Source organism: Orycteropus afer, unplaced genomic scaffold (assembly GCF_000298275.1).
Source record: "Orycteropus afer afer isolate SDZICR_OR568_19922 unplaced genomic scaffold, OryAfe1.0 scaffold00008, whole genome shotgun sequence".
NCBI classification, from domain to species: domain Eukaryota; kingdom Metazoa; phylum Chordata; class Mammalia; order Tubulidentata; family Orycteropodidae; genus Orycteropus; species Orycteropus afer.
In genome coordinates this window covers 14,341,429-14,363,873 of record NW_006921595.1, presented here as the reverse complement: position 1 = coordinate 14,363,873, position 22,445 = coordinate 14,341,429, and the positions used below count along the sequence as shown (strand labels likewise).

Here is a 22,445-nt window from a genome sequence, read left to right as displayed (position 1 = left end):
GTATCACTACAGAAGTAGGATTGCCCAACCTTCCTTCCGAGGAGTGGCTGGTGGGTTTGAACTGCCAGCCTTCTGGTTAGCATTCAAGTGCCTTAGCCACTATGCTACCTATGCTATTAGGATGGCTAAAATACAAGATTTCAAAAACAAATGGTGAGGGAATACCCCAGCCCTTGCTAGTGGAAGGGTCTTGATAAAGGCCTCAGCTTGAGGCTCCAGTGGTTAAAAGTGTAGCTCAAATGGCAGGGATAGGGGGTGGCCTCTGAGGAAATTGCATCTCTGAAGAGAAGCTACAGTTCGAACAGAAGTGTTAGCCTCCAGTTCCTTTCAGACATCTTCTGAGCAGCTATGTGGAAGAAAAGACAGTCACACAGACAAACAGGACAAACCTGACCCAAAGATTTTTCTTCAGAATTTTGGCACTGGCAAGATCAGAGGAACTGTGGAATTACAGACACTAAAGCAGCTCTAGACCAAACAAAACTTTGAAAATAATGAAGATGTAATGGTTCAGGAGTTCTAGTGGTATAGTGCCCAAGGCATTTGACTGCTAACCAGAAGGTTGGTGGTTCAAACCCACCAGCCACTCCATGGAAAGAAGATTGGCAATTTATTTCTGTAAAGATTTGTTGTTTGTCATCTCTGACTCATAGTGACCCTATGCACAGCAAAACGAAACACTGCCCGGTCCTTGCCAGCCTGCTAACGGGACAAGGAGGCCATACCTTGTGACCTCCTCTAACCCCACAAGAGAAAGACAGAATCACCATCAGTAGCCCAAGGCCTATTCCTGCAAGGCCAGACATGCTGCCTCCCTCCAGCCCTTTTACCAACCCTGATACAATCGTTCCTCCCACAGCACCCACCACCTCACTGCTAATTTACTGCAGTGGCCACACAGACCTCACAGATTATGGGGTTTATTAGGGAAGCAACAAGCTACAATTGAAGTTCAGGAACATGCTCAGTCTCTCTCTTTCTCTCTCTCTCAGCCCGCTGTCTCTCACTGTCTCAGTCAGCACTGTGTCTCTCGCTCTCTCAGCAGTGGATGTCTCTCAGTGTCTCTATCAGCAGTGCGTGTTTCTCAGTGTCTCTCTCAACAGTGCATGTCTCTCAGAATCTCTCTCAGCAATATGTGTCTCCCACATCTCTCAGTCAGCAGTGAGACATTCCTTTTGCCTCCAGGAGGGCTCCTTTTGAGCCTGGCAGAGTGGCCAAATCAACCAATCTAAACATTAGAATTCTATACACCTGAGAAAGAGTGATTCCCAGAAAATTATTTTGTGCTGCTCCCAACAGAAATACCCCAGGTGGATAACTTCAACAATCAGGAGCTACTAAGTTGCTCACAGCAAATTTCACTACGGAGTTTACAAAGACTTATAGTTAGAAAAGCCATACTATGTAATTTACTACACCACACAGCCCCATGATCCTTGCTATACCTGAGCCCATTGTAACAGCCACTGTGTCAATCCACCTTGCTGAGGACCTTCCCCTTTTTTGTTGACCCTCCACTTTTCCAACCATGGTATCTGTGTGTCAACTTGGCTGGGCCTGGCTGAGAGGCTGGGCAGCTGAATGTAGTTATTCCCCATAATGAGACTGGCAATGAACTCCATGGTGGGATTTGCCACAAGCAGCTGAGGAGCTGCTTTGGGTATGTAGTCCACTTCCTCTATATAAGAAGCAGCTTTGGGAATGGTCTCTAGCTTATGTCATGCTTGGACCCTGCATGTAGCCATGCTGTTGTTCAGCAGCCTGCCATGCTCTGCCAACCTTGGGACTTACAATGGACTTAACTTAATGGCCTGCCGTTTGGTTTGGTAACATCAGGACTGTGCCTTTTTACTTGACGCCTTGGGCTTGTTAGACTCAGCAGTCAGCAGCTGTCTGAATGAAGAAATACCTCTAGCTCCAGTGGGCCGGGAGAAGGAGGCAGAGCTGGAGCCCAAGATCAAGAGGCTTTTACACAGCCCCTAGAGCCTGGCACTTTGAACTCAGACTTCTAGCCTCCTGAACTGTAAGCCATCCTATTTGTGGTATATATTCCTGTCAGAGTGACACAAAGTAACCAGAAGAATATCCTTCTCCAGGGAACGGTCTCTTCTGACAACATGACCAAAGTAGGTTAGATGAAGTCTGGCCATTCTCATTTCCAAGAAGCATTCTAGCTGCACTTCTTCCAGGACAGATTTGTTAGTTCTTTTAGCAGTCCATGGTACTTTCAGCATTCTTTGCCAACACCACAATTCAAAAGCATCGACTCTTCTTTGGTCTTCCTTATTCACTGTCCAGCTCTCACATGCATATGAGGCAATTGAAAATACTATGGCTTGTGTAAGGCACATCTTAGTCTTCAAGGAGATATCTTTGGTCTTCAGCACCTAAAAGGGGTCTTTTGCAGCTGATTTGTCCAATGCTATACCAAACCAATATGATACTGATATGATACTGCCTCAGAAACCCAAGGAGGGGTCACTATGAGTTGGATCTGACTCGACAGCAGTGGGTTTGGTTTTTTATATGAAACCAAAACCAAACTCACTGCTGCTGGAGTCAGATCCAGCTCACAGTGACCCCTCCTTGGGTTTCTGAGGCAGCATCACTATGGAAGTAGATTGCCCAACCTTCCCTCCAAGGAGTGGCTGGTGGGTTTGAACTGCCAGTCTTCTGGTTAGCAGTCAAATGCCTTACACACTACACCACCAGAGCTCCTATGCTATACGTCCTCTGAAATCTTGACTGCTGCTTCCTTTGGTGTTGACTGTAGAACCAAGTAATTAATATGAAGTCCTTGACAACTTCAATCTTTTCACCGTTTACATGATGCTGCTTATTGCTCCAGTTTTGAGGATTTTTGTTTTCTTTATATTGAGGCATATTCCATACTGCAGACCGTATTCTTCAATCTTCATCAGTAAATGCTTCAAGTCATTGTCACTTTCAGCAAGCAAAGTTGCATCATCACCATACTGCTGGCTGTTAATGAGTCTTCCTCCAATCTTGATGCCACGTTCTTCTTCATATAGTCCAGTTTCTCAGATTATTTGCTCAGCATACAGATTGGATAAGTACAGTGAAAGGATACAACCTTGACATACTGCCTTCTTGATTTAAGACCATGCAGTTTCCCCTTGTTCTGTTTGAGCAACAGCTTCCTGGTCTATGTACAGGTTCCTCATGAGCACAATTAAGTGTTCTGGAATTCCCATTCTTCTCAATGTTATCCATAATTTGTTATGATCCACATAATCAAATGCTTTTGCATAGTCAATAAAACACAAGTAAACATCTTTCTGGTTTTCTTTGCTTTGAGCCAAGATCCATCTGACATTAGCAATAATATCCCTCATTCCACATTCTCTTCTGAATCCAGCTTGCATTTCCAGAAGCTGTCAATATACTGCTGCAACCGTTTTGAATTATCTTCAGTAAGATTTTACTTGCATGAGATATTAATGATATTGTTCGATCATTTCCATATTCTATGGGATCACCTTTCTTTTGAATGGGTACAAATATGGATCTCTTCCAGTCAGTTGGCCAGGTAGCTGTCTCTCAAATCTCTTGGCATAGCCAATTTACTGTCTCAGAAACCCAATGGGGGTTGCTATGAGTTGGAATTGACTTGACAGCAGTGCGTTGTTTGTTTGTTAGATTTGAAGTGTTAAAAAGGATTTAACCCAAATAAGGAGATAGGTACAACTCACAGGCAGAATGCAATAATGACATTAGACTCAGGAGGAAGAAGTCTGGAAGGAAACTAGGAAAAGTAAGTTTTCCCTACCCTTCTTTATGTATCAACTCAATCCAAGGATTCTTCCCTTCCTCAAAACGGAACCCAAAGAAGAGAGGATGGTTACCACTCTTCTGATTGCAGGACACCAGTTTCTACATGAACCATTTAGAGACACTGATTGTAGTCTTTGAGTTGTGCAACCACTCTCACCCTCCTTTTCTGAGTTGTTCCTCCCCCATTAACATAAATTCACTGCCCTTTAAGATTCTTGTCTGGTCTTTTGATGTGTTGCTGTCAATTTGACCCCAAGTAGAGAGTTCTTAGTAGAGCAGAATTCTTGAGGCAGACATTTTTCACTAGTTGAGCTGAATTGTTTGGTTTTGAGGGGACTCTAGGGGATATTTTTGGCTTAAGGTCTGGAGATTGTCTCATGGCAATGGTTTCAGGGGTTCATCCAGACTTTGTGGCTCTGGGGGGTCTAGAGTCCTTGGCAGTTTGAAATTCTGTTCTGCATCTTCCTCCTTTAGATTGAGATTGTTCTATGGCATCTTTGATCAAGGTGTTCAGTCATGGTAGCCAGGTGCCATCCAGTTCTTCCAGACTTGAGGTAAGGGAGGTAGTTGTTCAGAGAGGCAATTGGCCACATTGGTTATCTTCCTCCTATTCCTGACTCTACTTCTTTGTCTGTTGCTATAGGTGAATAGAGAACAACTGTGCCTTGGATGGCTTCTGCTTGCAGACTCTGAAGACCCCAAGTACTACACAACAGGCTAAAGGGCAGAACAGAAGAATTGAACATGCTGTTTTAACAATTGGATGGAAAGTCCCATGAGACCATGACCCTGGGTCTCCAAACCAGGCAGCCAAGTCCCAGGGAGATTTTGGTTGGGCATGGGCAGCCTCAGTAGCTATTTTGTTCTGTTTTGTTATTGTTGTGAATGTGTCTGTCACCCAACTTTTGCCAGTTCAGCTTTCTGCAAGCGTGAAACTTATTGACAGCAGTTACAATGGTCAGCTGTGCAACTCTACCCGTGATCAAATGCAATGTTTCCATCACCATCAATCATTCCTTTCCCCCTCCCTCCTAAACCCTGGTAACCCTTTTCTCTATTTAAACACACACACCCACACATACACACACAATGGTGATATTTCTCTGCATTGTACAACAAAACTTCCTGAGATACACTCAGGAGGCTGACCACTTCAGGATAATACATGAAATATCCCCAAAGAATTAAAATCTTCCTCTAGTTCCATAAAGAGTACTCACCAGATTTCCTTGCTTTCAAAGCAATAACAGCTGCTAGCTCTCTCTGCACCTAATAAAATATGAGGGGGGGGGGGAAATAGAATTAGAAGAAGAAATATGTAGCTACTGAAAGTAGTATTTTCTTTCTAGGTATGTAACCAAAATTAAGAGCTGTTGCAATTAAATCTAAGTTCGCTGCCTTCATTTGATTTTTTCAGAAATCGTGATAAATATATATGTAACAAAATGAAATGTCTGATGTTTCAACAATCTTCACATGTATAATACAATATGTTGCTCAACCATCACCTTTATCCATTCCCATATTAACTTCTGCATTGGAAATTTAGGCCAAAAATCTGAAAGAACTGTACTGATTTACTTTAGAAAAAAATTAGACCACTGAAGGGCAGAATGTATACATAGTCTCTCTCACTCTTCACTTTGCTAATTCCTTTGTTAAAATCATACTCAAAGAGCAAAATAAAGACAAAAGAGAACCAGAGTCACTTTCAAAGGGAACACTGTGGGGGGCAAGGGGAGAATAATCTGAGGATAATCTTTGGGAAATCTAGGTTTGATAGCAATAAAAATTATATAATGACCAAGTTCTTTTCCTTTCGGGGCATAATCTTTTAAACTTAGAAGTGTGTGTGTGTGTTCAGGTATTTAGAGGTGGTGAGGCAGGAGGGAGTTTGGAAGATCTTGTAGCTTAATACATTATGCTGACATTTCACAGTCCATGGTTAAGGAGCTCAGCTACTAATCAAAGGCTGGAGGTTCATGTCTACCAGAGGTGCCTCAGAAGGAAGATCTGGTGATCTACCTCCAAAAAAACAGGCTGTTGAAAACTCTATGGAGTACAGTTCTACTCTGACATACATGGGGTCACCATGAGTCAGAGCTGATTAAACTGTAACTGTTTTTTTTTTTTTTTTAATGACACTTTAAAGAACATGGAAGCTCAATGTTAAACTAAACATTGCCATCAAATTTAATTTGAACGTAAGAGTAGCAATGTGCTAGATACTAAGACTCCACTTAGGAGGGTTTTCAAGATGGCCAAGGCCTCATCATCACCTCTGAAAAAGGACATTTCCCAGGTACGGTTCTTCTGCCCATGCTTTGACTGGATGGCTAGTTTGGATGCCATTAAAAAATGTACACTCTTGATGTAACTGATTCTTTGATCAGTTCTTAAGACTCTCTCAGAAAAATCATACAGCAATAAGAAGTCAAGGAGCTCTGGTGCCACAATGATTAAGCACTCAGAAGCTAACCATGAGATTGATGGTTCAAAGTCACCTTGTGGCTGTGCAGAAGAATGGCCTGATGACCTGCCCGGTAAAGATTACAGCCAAGAAAACTCTATGGGGAAGTTCTACTCTGTCAAATGGGGTTGGAATCAACTCGATAGCACATGACAACAACAACAATGAGAAGACAATTAGTCACTCCTCAACTTTGATAGTTTGGCTTCAAGCATGTTCATGATTGGAAATTTTGCAGTTGAAGAATTTAGGGATCAAGAGAGTTGGGCAAGATAGAAGTGGTGAGTGACCTTGGGAAAACCTTTGTAAATATTTGTATGTGCATAAATACAGTAACAAATTTAAAAATATCAGTTATTGTCTATATATATTTTAAATTTACTGCACAATTTTCAACTCTTTTCAGGATTTTCCTCCTTCACGATGTCACAGTTAGGTGGGGTAGAGGCAGGATATGGATTATAAAGATTCATCAGCACCTTCTGTCAATGACTTCCAGACAGTGGACTCCCAGGGAAGACTCTACTATGGTCTCAGGGATGGGAGGAAAATAAAGATGGAAAATGACGCATAAAGTGATCACTTATTTCTCATACAGAGCATCAAAAAAAGTCTTCTGAACCCTCCTCTTTTAGTTTTTCATACTTAAAATTGTCTTCCTGGGATCTGTTTGTGTGTGTGTGTGTACTAATTAGAAATAAGGCTCAAAATAGAGATGACTCAGAAAAGAAAATATTTCCAGTATTGTATAGCAGTACAACTACCACATCTTCGCAAAGATTTGGTGGGGAGAGAAAGGATCAAGAAACTATTAGAGGATTTTAGGAAAGCCAAGAAGTTCACAGTAAAAAGAGCTTCATAGCCTGATTTAGAAGCAACCTGGGCATTTTTTATTGTTGTTGTTGTTGCTATGTGCTGTTGAGTCAGACCCAACTCATAGCAACCCCTCCTTGGGTTTCCAAGGCAGTATCACTACAGAAGTAGATTGTCCAACCTTCCTTCAGAGGAATGGCTGGTGGGTTTGAACCACCAGCCTTCTGGGTAGCAGTCACGTGCCTTAGGCACTATGTTACCAGAGCTCCAGGGCTTTTTATATAGGGGGAAAAAAAGTGGAATTATTAAACACCACATCCCATGAGCCTCTGCAGTCAAGGAGGGTGTGCTACATGGGGTATAGAAGAGCTTCTGTGTTTCTGTCCCAGGAAAAAAAAAGACTTTCCACAAAAACCTGAAGGGTAGTTACTTTTCTGATACAACTTAAGGAGGAAATTCTGTGCTAATCAGGCAAAAGGCAAACTAGGTAAGGGCTTATCATATATTCCTATAGCATGTGGCACAGTAGTTAAGCACTCAGCTGCTAACTGAAAGGTCAGGGACTCATAGAGACCTTATGCACAACAAATGAAAGAAATGTTGCCCAGTTTAAGCTACAAATGTAGTGGCTTAAAACAATACAACTTTATTCTTATCGTTCTGGAGCCCACAAGTCTACAATGGGCTTCAGGGGGGTAAAATCAAGGTGCTGACAGGGCTGCACTCCTTCTGCAGGCTCTAGAGAAGAATCTCTTTCCCTGTCTTTTCTAGCTTTGAGACCCCGTATCACTCCCATCTCTGCTTCCATTGTCACATCTCCCTTCTCTGACACTCCCTTTCCCATGTAAGAACCCCAGTGATTACACTGAACCCACCAGGGTAATCCAGGATAATCTTCCACCTCAAATTCCTCAATCACTTATAGAGCTTTTAAAAAAAAATATTGTTACTTGGGTCCCAACTGAATCAGAATCTCCAGGGGAGGGATGCAGGTGTCAGTATGATTGTTGTTCGAGCTAGAGTTTAGAACACTGCACCTTCATAATGACCTCGTAGCATCCGGGAAGATTCAGTATTTCAATATTATAATCATTTCAACTGATGATCAATCCTTACTTTTCATTTTGTTCTCCTCTAATTTAACTTACTTGTAAGGAATCACAGCTTTGACTATGTTTTATGAATAAAATTATGACATAATCCAATAAAATGATAAGATTCAGTTACTGTATCTGCAGTTTGACAGATAGGAAAAGCAAGGAAGATTTTTCAGAACTTAAACTTCAATTTAAAAAATAGCTTACTTGGAGTCTTAAAAGCTTGTGAGTGGCCATCTAAGATCCAACTACTGGTCTCTCCTCATTTAGAGCAAAGAAGAGTGAAGAAAGTTAAAGATGCATGTAAACAATAAATCCAAAGGACTAGTGGACCATGGGAACCTCAGCCTACATGACTCTGAGACCACAAAAACTAGATGGTGCCAAGCTACTACTGCCATCCACTTGGTCAGGGATCAAAACTGGAGATACTGGAGATACTGGATAGAATGGGAGAAAAATGTGGAATAAAACTCAAAAATCATTTAAAAAAAAACCAGGCTTACTGAGACTGGTGAAACCCCTGAGACTATGCCCTTCGTCATCCTTTGGGCCTGGATTTGAACTCAGTAGCATGGCATAACTTTCAGCCAAACAACAGACATGCCTACAAGCTGAACAGTTACACCAGGACAACTGCACTCCTTAGAACAATCAACCATGGGAGATCAGAAGGGCAGCATTTGTGTAGGGAGAAAGTTCAAAAGGGAGGAATGCATAGGAAAGAAGGACACAAGGAAAAGGTAATCACAGGGAGGAAGTGGGAATAGAGCTATTGCATTGTGTGGATTGCAGGTGGTGTCACAAAACAAAATGAATATGAACTATTGAATGAAAAATTTGCTCAGTAAATTTCCACCCAAATCACAACAGAAAGTTAAAAAAAAAAAAAAAAGTTTACCTGATATGAGGAGTCCTGATGGTTAAAACACTGGGCTGCTAACTGAAAGGTCCGTGGTTTGAACCCACCTCCCACTCTGCAGGAGAAAGATGTGGCAGTCTGCTTTCGTAATGATTTGCACCTTTGGAAACTCTACAGGACAGTTCTATTCTGTCCTATTAGGTTCCCTATGAGTTGGAATCGATGCGACAGCAGTATGTTTTGGTTTACTCAATATGGAAAAATATAAGAAAAACCTACATAATTCAAAACACAGGTGTAGCTTAGAATATATTTGCCCTTGTGAGTATCTAAATAGAGGATAATTATGGGACTAACATAGTCCAAATTTCTCCTTCCTCTCTAGTTACCAGTCAGGGAGCTGTGGTGGCATAGTGCCTAAGGCATTTGACTGCTAACCAGAAGGTTGGGGGTTCAAACCCACCAACCACTCCTCAGAAGGAAGGCTGGGAAATCTACTTCCATATAGATATCGTCTCAGAAATCCAAGGAGGGGTCACTACGAGTTGCTACTGATTCAAGAGCAGTGAGCTTGAGTTAGTTACCAATCAGAAACTAGAGTGAGAAACAGGTTGAAATGTTCTGGCTTTCTATCTCCAATAACCAGGAGGGCTGCTCACAAAATGGTCCTGAAATCCACTGCAAATCAGAGCCAGCCTTATTTCTAGCATTTTGTGGATTTCTTTAGGGGGGGTGCGTTTTAATAGTGCCTTTGGTCTGAAATCTGAATACTCACAAAGCTGTTCTGCATCAGAGCCAAAATCTGAGAGAAATGTCAAATGCAAACTTAGCGGTAGGGAGCATCTTCGTGAAAAACTTAACTAAGGAGATGTGAACAGGTTTCCTGGAAGAGGCCCTTGAAAATGAAGCCAAATTTTGAGAGGGCTGTAAGGTTCTCAGAGATCTCAGCTAACCAAAGGTTTGTCTTTCTTTACAAAGAAATTTAAAGTAGAATCACTAACTCATATATTTTCTAAAGATTATTTTAGTAAATACTTTCATCTTTTTTTTATTTTGATACCATGATAGAAATGTTTTTAAAACACAGAAACAACTATCTCAACTTCCTAAATTAAAGAAATAATATAAGAAACATGATCTGATATTCTCTCCTGTTTTACTCTAAAACATAGTCACACACAAACCACTGTATAATCTTAAACTAATTTGGACTTTAAGAATGCTATAAAACACAAATACACTTCATAAAGCAATCAATGTACTATTTTATACAAGGCACAAACACAGCAGTTAATGGTGACTTGACTTTTTGCCTATGAAGGAACACACGTGGGCTACATAGCAATTTTATTTGTTCCTCAAAGGCCTTTATTCTTATTTCCAATTTCATTATGTTCTAAAGAGCTAATATTGCCACAAATCTGACACATGGATAATCCTGCAATTACCTCTTAACGTCAACCAATAATCAAAAAATTAAGAAAGTTATATACCTGTCTAGCAACTACTGCTCTCCACCTATTTAACAGAGTTGTTTTCCAGTTATTGCCTTCATCACATCAAAGAAGAATTTGTTAAGTACGCTGAGATGATAAAATAAGCTTACACTTACTCATATATTCTATGGCTATTAGGAATATTTTAAAGACTTCTTTTTTGTTGTTGTTGAATGTATACAGAAATATATATTAATATTATTATTGCTCAGACAATAACTAGGCCATTTGAAGACTAATCTATGTAGAAGTGGGCTGAAACCAACAAGATGAACTGGAATAAAGTCTTACACTTGGGTTTCTAAAATCTGCTGTTTAAGTCAGCTACATGTACTTGAGAAGCCCAGGTGGTACACTGGTTAAGTGCTCAGTTTAACTTAACAGGACTGCTGTTTGAACCCATTAGCCTCTCCATGGGAGGAAGATGCGGCAGTCTGCTTCCATGAAGATTATAGCCTTGGAAACACTATGGGGTAGTTCTGTTCTGCTCTATACGGTTGCTATGAGCCAGAATGAACTTGATAGCAGTGGGTTTTTGATTACCATGTACATCTAGTTTGATGGCTTCACAATGAAAAGATGTGACAGTTTTGGTTGATCACAAGCATGGCATGACTTAATGGGAATGGGATTACTTATAATGAATAATAACGCTTTAAGGACTACTACCAGAAGAAGGAATATACAGTCATTATACCAAAAACAATTGGTTGACAATCAGTGATTTCAGGAGGTACCATATGATCAAGAATGAATGGTACTAACTGAAGAAGTCCTAGCTGTACTCAAAGTATTAGTGAAAAGCAAGTCTTCAGTAATTGACAGAATACCCATTGAGATGTTTCAGTAAAAGGATGCAACATTGGTAGTACTCATTCATCTGTGCTAGGAAATTTGAAGACCTGACCAACCAACTGGAAGAGATCCATATTTGGGCCCAGTTCAAAGAAAGGTGATCCAAGAGAATGCAAAATTATTGAACTATATCATTAATCACTATATTTAACTATATCATTAATATCACACACAAGTAAAATTTTGTTGAGGATAATTCAAAAATGGGTGCAGCAGCATATTGACAGGGAACTGGCAGAAATTCAAGCCAAATTCAGAAGGGGCCAATGAAATGAGGGTTATCATTACTGATGCCAGATGGATCTTGGCTGAAAGCAAGGGGTAACAGAAAGATGGTTACCCCTGTTTTATTCACTATGCAAACCCATTTGATGGTAAGGATCACAACAAATCATAGGTAAAATTGTGAAGAAAGGAAATTCCAAAACACTTAATTATGCTCATGAGGAATCTGTAGATACACCAAGAGGCAGTCTTCAAAAAGAGCAAGAGGGTATTGTATGATTTAAAATCAGCAAAGGTATGTGTCAAAGTTGGATCCTTTCACCATATTCATTCAATCTGTATGCTGAGCAAATAATCCAAGAAGCTGTACTATGTGAATAGGAACACAGCATCAGGATTGGAGGAAGACTCATTAACAATTTGTAATATGCAGTTGACATAACCTTGCTTCAGAAACTGAAAAAGATTTAAAGCACTTACTGAATATCAAAGACTACAACCTTCAGTAAAGATTATACCTCAACATTAAAAAAAAAAAAAAAAAATCCTCACAAATAGACAACTAGACCAGTAAGTAACAGCATGATAAATGGAGAAAATATTGAAGTTGTCAAGGGTTTCATTTTACTTGGATCCACAATCAGTGCCCATGGAAGTAGCAGTCAAAGAACAAACAATGTACTGCATGGGACAAATCTGCTGCCAAAAGCCTTTTTAAATTATTAAAGAGCAAAGATGTCACTTTGAAGATTAAGGTGTGCCTGACCCACACCATGGTATTTTCAATTGCCTCATACGCATGTGAAATCTGGGCAATGAATAAGGAAGACCAAAGTAGAACTGATGCATTTGAATTCAGGTGTTGGTAAAGAATATTAAATATACCATGGACTTCCAGAAGAACAAACATATTTGCCTTGGAAGAAGTATAGCCAGAATGTTCCTTAGAAGTAAGGATTGTAAGACTTCACCTCTCCTGCTTTGGTCATGTTGCCAGGAGGGGCCAGTCTCTGGAGAAGGACATCATACTTGATAAAGTGGTTGGTCATCAAAAAAGAGGAAGACCCTCAGTGAGATGGACTGACACAGTGGCTGCAGCAATGGGCTCAAACATAGCAACAAATGTTAGGATGGAATAGGACTGGGCAGTGTTTTGTTCTGTTGTACATAAGGTTGCAATGAATCAGAACTGACTCGACAGCACCTAACAACAGCAACAACTAGAAGAATGACACTTAGGTCACACAAAAAAATCCATAAAAGACCACATGTGGATTGTATTTAGGTTTGGTTACCATTTGTTTAGGTTCATGAGGGATAGACAGTATCCATAGTAGGGCAAACAGGAGGCAGCTAAATATGATGGAGATAGCAGTCATCACTGAACTTTTTCCTCCCTGTAGAATTTGACACTGTCTCTCATTCTTTTTTTAACCACTGGGACTGCATGACATGCTCCAGGCTTTTCTTTTTCCTCTCTGATGCTACTTCTCTTTTCCCAAGGCTCCCTTTTTCCTGTTCTTATATATAAATTTTCATTGTGATAAATAAAGATACATAAATCTTTTCACTGTGAAACATATATATATATGTTTCTTAGTGACCTATCCTCAGTCCTCTTGATTTTCTTCCCTTTCTAGAAGGTTTTCTCTAGGAGGTATCATTCATTTACATGGTTTCAATTATAGGTTTCTCCAACCTAGATTTCCTGGGCCCTAGAACCCCATATCCATCCACCTGCTGGATATTTGTACTGAATGTCTACTTGTTGTTGTTGTTATGTGCCGTAGAGTCGGATTCGACTTATAGCAACCCCTCCTTGGGTTTCCGAGACAGTATCGTTACGGAAGTAGATTGTCCAACCTTCTTGCGAGGCACTCCTCGGTGGGTTTGAACCACCAGCCTTCTGGTTAGCAGTCAAGTGCCTTAGGCACTATGCTACCAGAGCTCCCGAATGTCTACTAGCAGCTGAAATTTAACATGTACAAAGGAACATGCTCTAAGGGGAGACAAGTTCATTAGCTTGACATATTTGAAAGTTTGAGGCAAAAATTGAGACCAAGAAAGAGAAGTTACAAAAAGGCATGTTTTGACTCAATCTAAGAACTTTCATATAACCACAGTTGCACAGTGGAGTAGTCTACTATGTGATGTTCAGTAGATGATGCCTTGTATGGGAAGGTGAACACTGGAAGTACCCAGATTAAAGACTTATTCTACAGATTTCCCTTATGAATGCCCCCTTTCCAGTCACTCAACTGTCAAAAGAGACCAAGCATGAGACTCCTGGTGGTGGTGATATCTGCCAACGCACAGTTGAATGGTAATTTTACGACCATCAAGTCCACTAGACAGACAAAGAAGTGATGTAAATCTTGACAAATAGATTTAAAAAAAAAACAAAAAACTGTTCTTGTTGTGGAAATTTGATAAATTACATGGCAGAAGAAGAAGAGAAGCTACAGATGCATTGGTGGAAAGAAATTTGAAAACAGTAAGAAAAAGACATGGACTGATCTTTTCAAAAGAACAAACATGCTCTGACTGCTGGCTGAGAAAGACGTGCTGGTGAAAGACACGTGCTCCTGAGAAAGAGACACCGAGAGACACGCACTGCTGGGAGAGAGACTTACAGAGACCATTGGCTGAGAGACGGTGGGCTGAGAGAGACTGAGTGTTGTTCTTGAACTTGAATTGTAGCCTGGTACTTCCCTAATAAACCCCATAATATGTGGGAAAAAAAAGAACAAACATATCTGCCTCTGCAATTTTCAAAGTTGTACTTATAACTCCTGGATCAGTGATATCCCCAAAGCTCTAATTGCTGATCAACATGAATACCCTAATAAAGAAAAATTTCATATCTGTGAAATATATTTTAAGGAAATAAGAGTATATTGTACATTCTGAATTTTGCTATAATAACTAAAACAATCATTACATTTCTCATTTTTATGTCTCAAGTTATTTTTTCATTTTCTGGTAAGTTAAGAATATTTTCCATTTATACAATATTATAAATTGCTCTTCACTGGATCAACATGATATAGTTTATTTATCCAAGTATCGCCAAAGATATAATTTTCAAACTCAGTTACCATCATGTCTTTTATCCCATATTACATATCATTCTTTACATTGTAAAATATCTTTTCTCCATCACTGTGCATTTTTGAGTTCAGGTTCTAAACTGTAGCAACAGTATACAACTACACCACTAGTCATGTTCCCAACACTGAAAGGATCTTTTGTGGTAGAGGCCACCCATCTGTAGGGACAGGTTCATGTGGAACCTGTAGAGATGTTACATTACAAGCATTTGTGTTAGGATAAATTCAGATCAACTTAGAGCCTTTCCAACTAAGAAATCTAACAATCTAAAAGAGATAATCTGGGAAGGCTTCCCAGAAGAACAAGAGTCTGCATTCAAGATCCAAAAGCCTTTAAGGCAATTTCCATTTATTTTATACTAATCGTGAAGGCAATTGTAGGATTCCAGTTGGTAGAGTCACATCCCTCTACCTCACAGGAGTGTTGTAAGGATGAAATGAGTTAATATATATAAAGCAACTGGAACAGCACCTGACACAGTGTGCTATCTGAATGTTAGCTCTCATCATCAACATATTATTAATATAATTAGAACAGTTGAACTTTACCATAAAATAGAAGTTCATATACAGTTCTCAAATGCATTAATGTATCATATGTTTAAGCCTCATTTAGTTCCACCTAAATTATACACTCCTTGACAAACAAGACTGCCACCTATCCACCCTCACTCCTATAGGAACTGGCATGAAAAGAACTTAAATGATTCATTGAAAAATTACAAATAGAGTCTATTTTCAGAGTTTACTTTAAAAATAGGTGTTTACTTTTCCATGGAATTCTGAAGTGCATGAAGGATGGACTTGTAGTTCTAGAAATTCACTTAGAAACTTCAGAGGTATCAATCAACTTTAACTAGCTGTGGCCTGGCAACTTTTGAGATTCAAGAAATAACTGTTATATTATGAATCAAAGAAGTGTCAGTATGTATTCAGCAAGAAATTGTTTTTCTTATTAGCTTTCTATTTTGGCTGAAACAAATTACACAAATTTAGTGACTTATCATGGCAAACATTTATTATTTCACAGTTTCATAAGTCAAAAGTATAGGTACAGTGTGGCTCAGCTCAGTCCTCTGCTTAGACTCTCATAAGGCCAAAATAAAGGTGTCAGCTGGGTTGCATTCCTCACTGGAGGCTGGGGGAGAATCTGCCTCCATGCTCTTTCAGGCTACTGGCAGAATCCAGTTCCTGCCTCTGTAGGATGGAAGTGCCCATTTCCTTGCTATCAACTCAGGATGCCTTTAACAACTAGAGACTTCTTTCTCCATTCCTATCACGTGGGCTCCATCTCAGAGCCAGCGATGATGTGTCGAATCCTTCTCATGCTTGGAATCTCTTTCACTGCCTCTCTTCTGCCAGTTATCTTCAAAAGAAAGTTCTCTGTATTTTAGGGTTCACATGACTGGATGGGGCCCACCCAGATCTGTCACCTTAAAACTCACTGCTGTCGAGTCAGATCTGACTCATAGCGACCCCTCCATGGGTTTTCGAGGTGGTATCACTACAGAAGTTGATTGCCCAACCTTCCTTCCAAGGAGTGGCTGGTGGGTTTGAACCACCAGCCTTCTGGTTGATGGTTCAAACCCAGCAGCCTTAATTCAATATTTAATTACTAGTTTCTATCTCAAATATCTCATATTTCTAAAGGAGATGATAATCCACCCTGCTATGGGAAACTGACATGAGATCGAGCATGATAAGCATTAACAGAGTGCCTACACAAGACAGGCATCAATAAAAGTTAACCATCCTCAGTCTCTAACCCGTTTCTCACTTAGTCTTCTTAAATTCTAAGAAATGAATACTTGCAAGCAAGTTTATTCAAATTTTGAATGCTAATTCAAACATAGAAGTTCATCTCTATGTTGTTTATAATCACAGAAGAATTTAAATAATCTCAATGTTCAAAACTATAAGATAATGGTAAATCCATGGAATGGGACATTATGGAACCATTATAAACATTGTAGGAGGCACTGGAAAGAGATTAAGCAAAAAGTACAGATCATAAAAGTTTTTTTTGTGTAAAAATATATATAGATACAAAAAAAATAATCTCAAAAGTGATTAAATCCTAAAATGTTAATAATGAGTTATTTCTGGATGGGTTCAATATTAGTGTTTTTTCTTACTGAAACATTTAAAAAACTGTAAACTCTTTATATTCAAGCTAAACAATCCAAGTATAAGATAAATAGAAAGAAAATTGCAAAGCTAATCCACAAGAATGATAACTTTTGGCTAGTTTAATATTATTTTGACACAGATATAGGAAAAGAATTTATATTATTTCTACCCACTATCCACATAAACTTTCAATTTATCCTAATTTGTACAATATAAACAACATAAGTTAATTAAAAATTTGTCTGATTTCATCACCAGAAAAATTCAAGTAATCTTCACTTTTTTACAATGCTTGCTGCTTCTCCATATATGCAAAGCTCTAACAGTGACTTACATATGCAAAACTACATTTCATCTAAGCAAGTATAAGCAGTTCTATTCTAAACAAATGTACAAGGGAGCAAGCCAATATGGAATGTTCATGGACCATCCTTGATAAAGAAACCAGGCCCTCCCTTTCTTTGCTCATTCCCAAAGGATTCACTGAGACACGCTTTACTCTTGAATGCGTTCTACACATTCACATCTTCTGAACAAATACTATGTATAAATGTTTCCCCACTGGGATCATTTCAATAGATAAAACAGCTTCTCTTATGCTGATCACTGAAACCAAATTCTTAAGGTTCGAGTTAGATTAGATCGTCACATAATCAGGACAGGCTCTAATTTTTTTTTTTTTTTTTAATTCAAGATAATGACTTAGTGCTTGAACAATTTCTTTTAGAAAGATCAGCACGAGGCCGGTCCCCATGAGGCAGAGGTCAAAGATGTCCCAAATGTCCAAACTACCATGCCAGTCCATCATTTCAGACATTAACTTCTTCTCCTCCTTCCAGTAATTTCCCCAGTCTTAGGGTTCTGTATTTCGCTGTAACGCCTCACAGAACTCACAGACACCCAAGGGTTCATCTCACGTAGTAGTGGTGGAGGCTGGCAGGTTGGCGAGTCCCGGGTTCGTGAGTAGGTCTGGCGGATCCTCCCAACTCTCGGGGTTTGATGAACCTCGATCAGCGGATCAGATGACGGCTGCTGTCCCAAATCCAGGGGTGATATGAGGATGATGCAAGACACAAAGCCGGAGCAAGAGGGGGCACGAATCTTCCCAGGAGATTCGTTGGTATACCCTCAGGGAAGCTAAGGGTGGTGATTTGAATTATACCCTCCAGCAAGGCAGGACTCAAGATACATTCCACCTGTGTTGCCCCAACAGAATTAACCTAAATCCCATCACAGAGTCTATTGCGAGTCATTATAGGGAATGACTACTACCAGCTGCCCAGCCAAGTTGATACCTGACCTCAACTACCACAGCACCCCAAACAGGCATGGATAATGAGATTTACAAAACATCACAGAATGGAGGACAATGGCTAGAAGGGCCACATCAAGCAATTCACTGCACTTAGTAATTCATTTTAAGAAGCTGTGTATGTACATGTATATATATTTTTATGGTGTCTGGAGATCTATACTCAGGATAAAGAAAATCATTTTGGTAGTATATATCATTGACATAAAAAATATAAGCCTTTTGTTTATTAACAAGGAATTTGTTCCTGATAGGAATTTATTTCTGTATTGACATTTATGGGTTTGTGCAGTATTACTGTGAGATCCTATCTGGGAGAAGCTGAAGGAGCTTTAACCAGTTCTCCAAGCAGTCCTGTGTTGTTGCTATTATGTGCTGTGGAGTCATTTCCAACTCACAGAGACCCCTCTCCCTTGGATTTCCAAGGCGGTATCTCTACAGAAGTAGATTGCCCAATCTTCCTTCTGAGGATTGGCTGGTGGGTTTGAACCATCAACCTTCTACTCAGCAGTTAAGTGCCTTAGGCAGTATGCCACCAGAGCTCCCCTAAGCAGTCCTAGAGCTCTAAAATCCATAGCCCAAGGCCCTTAGAGCACTCTAGTGGGATGAGGGTAACTCCATAACACAATGAAGGACAATACTAACAAGTCCCATGGTTTCTCGTGAACAATATGAACCATGACAGAAATGTGCTATCCATTTTTTTTTTTTTTTTTTAATGCTCCATAAAAGCAGATCTGTTTTCCTGGGCCTCATTTGACACCTTCTCCCAGAACTCAATCTACCTTGGCACTTCCCTAAATCACGTAGTAATTCTCAAGTGATAGAAGGGTCATAGCCAGCCTACAGATTCCAAGTATGACCATAGAGATACCACCTCAGAAACCCAAGGAGCGGACGCTATGAGTCTAACTGACTAGGTGGCAGTGGGGTTTTTTTTTTTAACAGACAAAAAAGAATAAGGTAACAAGAAGTTCTTGATCCTGTGGCAGCCAGTCAGAAGGTTAGTCATTCACCAGGGAAGTAACTTACTTTAATTCTCTGAACAGACATGACCACTTAGTTCTGTGATAGACTGAGAGAAGGGAGATTAATCATCACTCTGTTTCTCTGCTCACCAGAAAGAAGGCGGCAGACAGCCAGGAAAATAGCTGAGCAGAAACTAATTTTTAAAATACGTTTTAAAATATTTCCTCTAAAAAATGAAATCTATTAAAAAATATTTCTAAATGTGGTAAAAAAAATCATCACTTGATTGGGTTCACCATGTGAGTCTTTGCCATTAACCTAGGATTTCTCTGGGGTGGGAAAAAAAAAAAAACCCACTGCCATGGACTCGATTAGGACTCATATTGACCCCTATTGGGTTTCCAAGGCAATAAATCTTTATGGAAGTAGATTGCTCCATCTTCCTTCCACAGAGTAGCTGGTGGGTTTGAACCACCAACCTTCTGGTTAACTGTCAAATGCCTTAAGCACTGTGCCACCAGAGCTCCAGGATTATTCCTCAGTCTTGCTAATTTGGCATAAACCTAACCAAACTCACTGCTGTCAAGTCGGTTCTGACTCACAGCAACTCCTCCTTGGATTTCCGAGGCGGTATCTCTACGGAAGTAGATTGCCCAGTTTTTCTTTCAAGGAGTGTCTGGTGGGTTTGAACTGCAAGCCTTCTGGTTAGCGGTCAAATGCCTTAGGCACTACACCACCAGAGCTCCCAAAGAGACCTCCTCACTGACTGGCATGGAGTCGATCGGACTCCTAATGAGCCCTCCTTGGGTTTCGGAGGAGGGCTGAGTACAGAAATAGACGGCCTGGTCAACCTTGCGGGGAGTGGCTGGTGGGTTTGAACCACCAGCCTTGGGCTTGGCAGAGGAATGCCTTAGGCCCACGGCCATCCCTTAAATAAGTCTCTAAAATGTATCTTTTTTCTTTTTTTTAAATTGTGATTTGCGTGAAAGTGTATGGAGCAAACTGATTTTCCATTCAACAGTCCATACACGTGCTGTTCTGTGACAATGACTGCAATCCTCAGAATGTAACAACATTCTTCCACTTCCTGCGCCCACACCTTCCCTTCATCCTTCTTTTCCGTCCCCTTCCCTCTTCCTTGCTCTGTCCCTGGGCAGATGCTGCCCTCTGGATTTCATAGGGTTGACTGTTCTGATGAGCACACACCTTCCTACTATTACTGTTCACCTTCTAGGCCTGTCTGTCGACTGGCTGAAAGTTGAGCTATGGGGCTTAAGTTCAGTTTCTGGCTTGAAGAGTGTATATGGCCAGAGTCTCCGGGGTTCCACCAGTCTTCAACAGAAAAGAAAACGTGGTGTTTTTATGATTTGGCTTTTGTTCCATATTCCCCCCCTCCCCACTGTATTGGTTACGTCTGTGCTGCTGTAACAGAAAATACCACCAATGGGATGGCTTTAACAAACAGGAGTTTATTCTCTTATAGTTTGGAGGCTTTAAGTCTGAGTTCAAAGTGCCAGGCTCTAGGGGTTGGGTGAAAGCCCCTTAACCTTGGGCTTTAGCTCTGACTTTTGCTCCCAGCTAGAGGCATCTCTTCACCCAGGCAGCTGCTAGCTGCTGAGGCTGACAAACCCAAGGTCGACAAGTGAAAAGACACAGTCCCAATATTACCAAACCACATGGCAGGCCATTAATTCAAATCCAGAAAAAGTCCTAAGATCGGTAGACAAGGGAGGCTACTGAATGAAGACTCAGCTACATGCAGCGTCCAAGTGTGCCATGAACTAGAGCATTCCCAAAGCTGCTTTTCATATATGGGAAGAAGACCACATCCCTCGAGCAGCTACTCAGCTGCTTGTGGTAGATCCCACCATGGAGTTTACTGCCAGTCTCATCATGGGGAATACTACTACCAGCTGCCCAGCCACTCAACCAGGCCCAGCCAAGTTCACACACAATCTTAACTACCACACCCACTTTACCCAGGACTTCTTATTATGATCCCTTTTTGAGTGGTAGTTGGGCACCACCTACTTCTGATCTTAGGGTTGTGGAGGCTAGTGTTCACATGGTACATTAGTCCTTTGGACTAATTATTTCCTTGAGTCTTTGATTTTCATCACTTTTCTTTGCTCCAGATGGGGACTAATAGCTGCATCTTAGATGGCAGCTCATAAGCTCTGAAGACCCCAGTCACTACTCACCAAGTAAGATGCAGAACACTGTCTCTGTGGACTATGTTATGCCAATTGACCTTAGCATCCCCTGAAACTATGGTCCTGAACCTCCATGCCCAGCCACTCAGTCCCTCAAGGTGTTTGGTTAAGACTAAGAAGTTTTCATAACTTTTTCCCTTGTATGCTCTACTACATTCATGGATATATTTGTAGAACATATAAATACATAAGTGGGGATATCCTGTCAAATATATATATGTTCATGGGTGGAGTTCCATTCACCTTCCCATCCCTGTTCAGACTGAGTGTCTGTGTATTTACTCATAGATTATTGGCATTACTGGTTTTGTAGGTTTGTATATATAATAGTATTCATTCAGCTTTGTTGCCTTTTGCTTCTGTGCTCCTCCCTGTGTCTTCCACTGCCTTGATCATTTTGTGCTGATCTCCTCCTTAATGGATATTGTCTTTCCCTTCATCCAAGTTCTGGTAGCATAGTGCCTAAGGCACTTGACTGCTAACCAGAAGGTGGCGGTTCAAACCCACCAGCCACTCCTTAGAAGGAAGGTTGGGCAATCTACTTCCATAGTGATACTGCCTCAGAAACCCAAGGAGGGGTCGCTATGAGTTGGGTCCAACTCAAGGACACATAATAACAACAACCCTCTATTTTATGACATACCCACCCTTACCCTCCAATCCCTGGTAACCTTCAGAGAATAATTCTTTCTGTGTGTAAATATTTTAACTTTTTATCGTAGTGGTCTTATACAATAGTTTTCCTTTTGTGATTGACTAATTTTACTCAGCATAATGTCCTCTAGGTTGAAATTTCTATCTTTTTAAAGATTCAACAAAACCCAAATCCCACGCTTTTTCTGCTTCCTGAACCAGTATAAACTTGTGAGTTTCCCATCAAAACAGGTATCAGAGTTAACTTCAGATATTATTGTTAAAAAAAGAATGTCTCCAAAGTATCAGATCCAAGGTTGTAGATCATTCAAGAAGGACAAACTAGAGGAATCACAGCGATTCTACATCTGTCCTGAATGAAGAAAGGGTGTAAATACAGTCCTGTGAAAGGCATATCTTAAAGAAAATGACTGAAGTTTTAGGTAAGGGATTACACATGGCAAA

At 40.4% G+C, this 22,445-nt stretch overlaps 1 protein-coding gene across 1 annotated transcript in view; it reads right to left on the bottom strand.

Moving 5' to 3' along the window:
* RAPGEF5 (Rap guanine nucleotide exchange factor 5) overlaps positions 1–22,445 on the bottom strand; it is a 379,123-nt gene that overhangs the window by 211,858 nt on the left and 144,820 nt on the right. The window contains exon 7 of the mRNA XM_042781600.1: positions 5,016–5,064. Within this exon, the coding sequence (XP_042637534.1) occupies positions 5,016–5,064 (49 nt within the window). The remainder of the gene's footprint in view (positions 1–5,015; positions 5,065–22,445) is intronic.